General features: G+C 41.9%; 1 protein-coding gene across 1 annotated transcript; it reads left to right on the top strand.

Annotated features, from left to right (window-relative positions):
• Window positions 1-428: 428 nt before the first annotated feature.
• On the top strand, window positions 429-3760 carry LOC135463116 (probable E3 ubiquitin-protein ligase MID2). The gene is made up of 4 exons (XM_064740438.1): window positions 429-1102; window positions 1503-1598; window positions 2291-2521; window positions 3014-3760. The coding sequence occupies exons 1-4, from the start codon at window positions 434-436 to the stop codon at window positions 3044-3046; spliced, it is 1029 nt and encodes a 342-aa protein (XP_064596508.1). The 5' UTR covers window positions 429-433; the 3' UTR covers window positions 3047-3760.
• Window positions 3761-6969: the final 3209 nt, after the last annotated feature.

Raw genomic sequence — 6969 nt, 5'->3', positions numbered from 1 at the left:
ACATTATATAGGGTCAAGTTACCATCATAGACACTGTAGTCAACAGGCTTGGCTAGAAAATATACATTTAAATAGCGATAATGTCGTTTTTGCACACAGGCTTCCTAATTATGGATTGGAGCTATATATCTATCGAATATCACTATAAAACACCTCTGCCCAAATTAGACTGTCCAGAGTTTTGCCAAAAAGCGCAATAAGAGGAAGAATGGCCAAATTTCTAAATAAAATTTTTATATTCGAGAATTGGAGAATGGCGATAAATAGTACTGTACTCAGTATGTTGTGGGGACACGGGAACAGATCGAGGTTGTGTGCTGTCTTGAACGTTAATATTTTTGTAAATAGGAACATTGTAACAGGTTCCCGCCTGAGCGATTTGCCGTTTTTTTTTTTAAGGAAAAAAAAACTCAAAAAATAAAATCAACCAATAATGGCCGAAAGTATGCAAGAGCGGGATGATGTTCTCACCTGTTCGATATGCATGGAAAGATTCCGGAAACCAGTAATGCTAACCTGTCAGCACAGTTTCTGTAGGGAATGCATTGCTTTATATGCTGAGAAGTCTAAACCTGTACAGACAGATGAGACCTCCGGCAGCACTGGGAATGAGGACGTTCATCAGCTGATAGCATGCCCTGTGTGTCGGTCACCCACCAGTCTGGGGAGAAAAGGTGTAGCTGGTCTGCCTCCCAACTTTCAGCTGGCAGAAGTTGTGCAGAGGTTCTCATCTGGTGTAACTGTTGAGGATGACGCCCCATATTGTTCTCTGTGTGAGGAAGGTAATCACGTCAAAGCTGTCAAGTTTTGTACCAACTGTGGTGTGTTCTACTGTGAGGAATGTCTTGCTATTTGTCACCCAATGAGGGGTCCTCTGAAACGTCACCAACTGATTTCACCCCTGGAGTACCTCTCTCAGGAAACCTCACAAGGTCAAGTCAACAGGGACCACCAATCAACCCAGCAGCCGTCGTGTGCGAGACATGGTCAGCCATTCGGCTTGTACTGTGAACCGTGTCGGATGGTGATCTGTATGGGGTGTGTGGTTGAGCATCAGGGACACGCTATGCGGGATATACCATCAGCAGCTGAGAATGAAAAGGTAATGTGAAAAAGATATTCGTATATCAGCCATCAACCGAAATGGAGTCAATAATCGTGTGGTCATTTCCCAAAACGACTATTAACACAAGCCACGAAAAACTAAGAAATTGTGTAAGTTCAAAATTACTTTGGAATCATGCAAAGAAAAGTGATAAACAGTTTTCATTGATACTAGAAAGAAGCAAGGAATGTTCTGAGCGAATAACTTAAATCACTATCTAAATCGTGTACCATGCTAGTATATAAGTCGATAATTAAAATAAATATGGCATGATTTGGAACTGTTTACTGACCTAAAATTTATGATGTGTAGTGAAGAATGGGACATTTTCTCCTGTACTGTAGTGAGTCTTTTGAAAGGCGGATTTTTTAATGTAGCGTTTTTTTTTGCATTACAGCCAGGTGTTTTGAGCAGGACTAATGAACTGGAGAAAGTCTTAGGCGAAACTAAGGAATCACTGTCAGGAGTTCTGAGGCTGCACAGTAAGATACAGGTTGGTATTTTCCATGACACCTGTTCAATCTCATGTTGTTGTGGTTCATTTTGACTATGTAGAATATTGCTATTAAAGCTTATTCTGTCACATATTATATATGTAGATTACAATTAAAGAGTTAAACCCGAATGCTGACAACTTTTTATCAGAACTTAAACAGGGGAATACACGGACTGATGCGGTTATTTATTTGTGTGAAGGACGGGTCTATTTTACCTGTTTCTCGTTGATCTAATCAGACTATCGTACTATTATTATGACTTTCTTGTCAGTGACACACACGCGATATGCCCACCTCAGACAACTCCATTTGATATATCATCGCCCATCATACGCTGTCATAATATAATCTATAATATATACACGTACACCATTTGATCTGATGGGGCGACAACGTTCGTGTTTGAACCAGCCCCAGGTGTCTGAGGTTGGAAGCATCTAAGGCTTCACCATGCTCGGAGCATCAGTTTTGATGGCACGACCCTTTTAGAGGTTGACCGACGTACCTTTGGGGTTTTGAGTGGACACTTGCATGTACATCACTGGATTAAAGGGAAATCCCCTCCACCCCGGAGACACATTGTTATGTGGCGCGTATAGTTCACCCTTTTACACATACATATATAACTTCTTGAACACGCAGTTCTAAAGGTGTGGATGAGGTAATAAACGAATTTTCTGTTTGGCAGGAAAACCAGGAACTTCACACTGAGGAGGTAGAAAAGGCTTATTGTGCAGCCCTGGAAGCTTTACAAGCCTGGAGGCAGCACTCCTTAGATGGCATAAGAACCCGCTATTCACAGTGGAGTGTGGAGTGTAGTGCTATACTCAAACATTTACAGCTACAGGCCCAGGAAATGGAGAGGATGGTACAGGCTTCCAATGATTTATTAGCATCAATGGACGTGGAGTTTTTGCAGGTAAGTCAAGCATATAAGTCACCGTCTCTAACATTAGTTCATCTGCCTCTACTACAGACGTTACCTAAGACCCAAACCACCCTTAGGAACTGTGATCAGGTATTCAAATCCACCTCTTGCTGCCAGATCTGCTAAAGTTTTAGATCCTGAGTTCAACAGCTTTATTATGCTCAGTGGTACCCATCGGTCCGATAAAAGCAATAAAGTAGCAACATGTAATGTCAAAAAGAACACATTGTATGCTTTTTTTTTTATATAAAACAAGATTTGTATGTAAATAAATTTGCAAATAAGGGGAAATTGTATTGTATGAAGCACAATGGAATTTATTAAGCGGAATTGAGAGCTGATGTGGGCTATGTAATAGATCAGGGAATGGTCTAAATGTTGGATATAAAAGCCAAGGGTGCTTGTGTACTGTGTGTCTCTGGAGAGGTATCTGTTTCTTCTTTACTTGATTTTATATGTAGGCTCAATTCTGTTTGTTGACAGGGTTCCACGGACTTCACCAAAACGTATGTATAAATGTGTTATACCTCCCCATGTTTGTTATACATGCGCACGTGACTATTGTCAGCAGATGTGATTCTGTAAGCTGTAGTTGTCCAAAACATGACTCAAGTGTGAGATATATCTAATGTTCAATCTTACTTTTCTCCAGACAAATTAGATCTAAACTACTAGGAATAGTACATCATGGCATTCTTATAACTGCGCGGACACAAGATCACTACACAACTGTGTCTCTTTATTTTCTCTCCTCTTCTCGCAGGACTGATGACCAGCTGAATGGGATAAGAGCAGATCTGGAGAAACATGAGGTCAGCAGACGGAAGCTTCTAGCTTCTGTCCAATATGACCAAGTTGTTCCTAGACAGGTGACTGTGAAAGAAACAGTGCAAGAATGTCAGGACTTAGAAGCAGCAGTCGGTGGACAAATATCTCCCCTACGTGTTACAAGTAAGTTCTTATGTATAAAAGGCATACAGTAGGGTGTGATTAGACGACATAAAGAACTGAAGCGTTTACATTAGTGTGTGCATCGAAGACACAAACAAAAATGGAGAGGGCGAACGGCTGTCTACTTGCAAAACACACGATAGACTGTGTTAAGAAATCAAACCGATATGTCGTGGGCGTGCCAAGAAAATGAACAGTATTCCAAGAGACACGAAAGTGAGAAGAGTTTACAAAAAGTACAGATAGTATAAACCATACACATTAATGATAGGCAAGAGATAGGGTAGAGTAAAAAGATGCTAACTAATGTGAGGTATACAGTAGTGTGTGCCCGGAATATACAAATTATTGTCAGATATACAGTATGGTTTGCCCAGAGTACAGTAGGATGTGCACAGAAGACACAGGCTAATGTGAGATATACAGTAAGGTGTGCACATAAGACACAGGCTAATGTGAGTTATACAGTAGGATGTGCACAGAAGACACAGGCTAATATGAAATATACAGTAGGGTGTGCACAGAAGACACAGGCTAATGTGAGTTATACAGTAGGATGTGCACAGAAGACACAGGCTAATGTGAGATATACTGTAGGATGTGCACAGAAGACACATGCTAATGTGAGATATACAGTAAGGTGTGCACATAAGACACAGGCTAATGTGAGATATACAGTAGGATGTGCACAGAAGACACAGGCTAATATGAGATATACAGTAGGGTGTGCACAGAAGACACATGCTAATGTGAGTTATGCAGTAGGATGTGCACAGAAGACACAGGCTAATGTAAGGTATACAGTAGGGTGTGCACAGAAGACACAGGCTATTGTGAGATATACAGTAGGGTGTGCACGAAAGACACAGGCTAATGTGAGGTACAGAGTAGGATGTGCACAGAAGACACAGGCTAATGTGAGTTATACAGTAGGGTGTGCACAGAAGACACAGGCTAATGTGAGATATACTGTAGGGTGTGCACTGAAGACACAGACTAATGTGAGTTATACAGTAGGCTGTGCACAGAAGACATAGGCTAATGCAAGTTGAACAATAGGATGTGCACAGAAGACACAGGTTAATGTGAGGTATACAGGAAGGTGTGCACAGAAGACACAGGCTAAGGTGAGTTATACAGTAAGGTGTGCACAGAAGACACGGGTTATTGTGAGATATAGAGTAGGGTGTGCACGAAAGACACAGGCTAACTACATAGTAGGATGTGCACAGAAGACACAGGCTAATGTGAATTATACAGAAGGGTGTGTACAGAAGACACAGGCTAATGTGAGATATACTGTAGGGGGGTGCACAGAAGACACAGACAATTGTGAGGTATACAGTAGGGTGTGCACAGAAGACATAGGCTAATGCGAGTTATACAGTAGGATGTGCACAGAAGACATAGGCTAATGTAAGGTTTACAGGAAGGTGTGCACAGAAGACACAGGCTAAGGTGAGTTATACAGTAGGGTGTGCACAGAAAACACAGGCTAATGTGAGTTATGCAGTACTGTGTGCACAGAAGACAAAAGGCTAATGTGAGTTATACAGTGGGATGTGCCCAGAAGACACAGGCTAATGTGAGGTATACAGTAGGGTGTGCACAGAAGACACAGGCTAACGTGAGATTTACAGTAGGGTGTGCACAGACGACACAGACTAATGTGAGGCACACAGTAGGATGTGCACAGGACATTCAGATTAATGTACAGTTGGCCCAGAAGTCACATAAAAAGGAAGGTACATAGTAGAATTATATATCAGCAGCTGCAAAATTAGATCAGAACAGATGGTTGTGAAGGCATCGGTGTCTACCTTGTTTTTACAAATCAGCGGGTGTAATGTTAGATCAGGACTGGTGTTTGTGTATTCCGTGGTGCCTTGGTGATGTTTACCCCATGTGTACAAGAGCAGGTGTACACTTTTAGAGCAGGACAGATGACATATTGCACCCAATTTTTTGTGCTTTACGCCGTACTCAAGAATATTTCACTTAGACGACGGCGGCAAGCATTATGGTGGGAGGAAACTGGGCATAGCCCGGTGGCAACCCACGCCCATCTGCAGGTTACTTTAAGACCTTTTTACGAACGGCCGAAGAGGAGGCCAGCATGAGCTGGACTTGAACTCACAGCGACCGCATTGCATGGTAAGAGCCTTCTGTTTCATTACTCTGCGCTAACGCGCTAACCACCTGAACCACGGAGGCCCCCGAATTTTTACTGAAACATGTATTCAAGTAAAAATTCGCCATTTTTTCCTAGATTCAAATGTAGTCAAACACTTACTTCAAAGGGGAAAGAAAAGAGAAAAAATGCCCTCATACCTGTTTCATTATTAATGTTAAAGGATATAGATTCCATGTATAAGAGTATGAGGTTTACATGCTCTTCCCCCCTAATATAACTTTGTTGTTAATATTTAAATATTTAGGTATCTTTAAAAAAAAAGGCAAATTGAAAAAAATTTAGCTGACTACTACTGGTGGATTAAATAGTCTTTGGGGGTATTGTGATAATGAAAGTCACTTGGTAAGTTATGTGTGGCGAGTTACCTCCCTTATTACGCAGACGGCTTCGGTACTCCACGAATGACAACAGGCCTACTGCAGCTTGGTAGTGAACTGAGTGTTCAAATGTGTCATAAGTGACAACTAAAACCAATGGCTGGATGGAGGAAGGTATTATTCTTGTTGTAAGTGATAAGTTTTAAACAAATTAGATCGCTAAAAGCCTGTATTTTAACCCAGTACTTAGTCTATGTCTATGTCGTACCCGTCATTTAGTCATGGATTTAGTTCTTGTTGAAGCTCAACTCTTTTAAACTGGCTGAAAATGACAGAGATCTGTATATAAATTACATTTATGTCAAAAATATATGTCATTTTATTTCAAGAGTTTGTGTTGAGCAAGTAAAACCACGGTATGTGTACAGGTATTTACACCTCAGTCTTACAACGTGTGTTTATGGTTTGCTGTTGTTTATGCTGCTTCTGTTGTGTTTTTGCAGAGGCGACGCTGAGATTCACAGAGACAGACGACAGTGAGCTGAGAATCACTGACAGCGGCTGTGTGGTAAAGGGTAAGGGCTTGTCCTGGTTGAGGTACAGGAAAGCTGTGACAGACGGGCGTTACCAGACGGGCAGGTACTACTGGGAGATACACATCACCTGTTCAAATGGCTCTGACTGTCGTATAGGAGTGACACAGGAGAGCTATGGTGTAAGGGGGAGGACAGAACCTGGCTGTAACTCCTGGTACATTGGGATGGCGTACCGTGGTGATGAGGTCAGGTGTTGTAGGGACTGTTATGGTGGTGAGATCAAACCTGGCTATCTACAGTGCAGACGTTACAAACGACCTCATCACCTGGGTGTGTACCTGGACTGTGATGAGCACAGACTGACAGTCCTGGACTGTGACAACAACCAGGTAATGTACACTGTCAGTGATGTTATCGTCACAGAGCCTCTCGTGCCATGGG

Source organism: Liolophura sinensis, chromosome 2 (assembly GCF_032854445.1).
Source record: "Liolophura sinensis isolate JHLJ2023 chromosome 2, CUHK_Ljap_v2, whole genome shotgun sequence".
NCBI classification, from domain to species: Eukaryota; Metazoa; Mollusca; class Polyplacophora; order Chitonida; family Chitonidae; genus Liolophura; species Liolophura sinensis.
This window is presented reverse-complemented; position numbering and strand designations above follow the sequence as displayed.

Excerpts from the sequence above, each read along its gene's own strand:
- LOC135463116 (XM_064740438.1), top strand. The coding sequence starts at position 434 with ATGGCCGAAAGTATGCAAGAGCGGGATGATGTTCTCACCTGTTCGATA. Across the intron at positions 1,599-2,290 it reads GGCTGCACAGTAAGATACAG|GAAAACCAGGAACTTCACAC; the intron begins GTTGGTATTTTC and ends TCTGTTTGGCAG. Across the intron at positions 2,522-3,013 it reads TGGACGTGGAGTTTTTGCAG|GGTTCCACGGACTTCACCAA; the intron begins GTAAGTCAAGCA and ends GTTTGTTGACAG.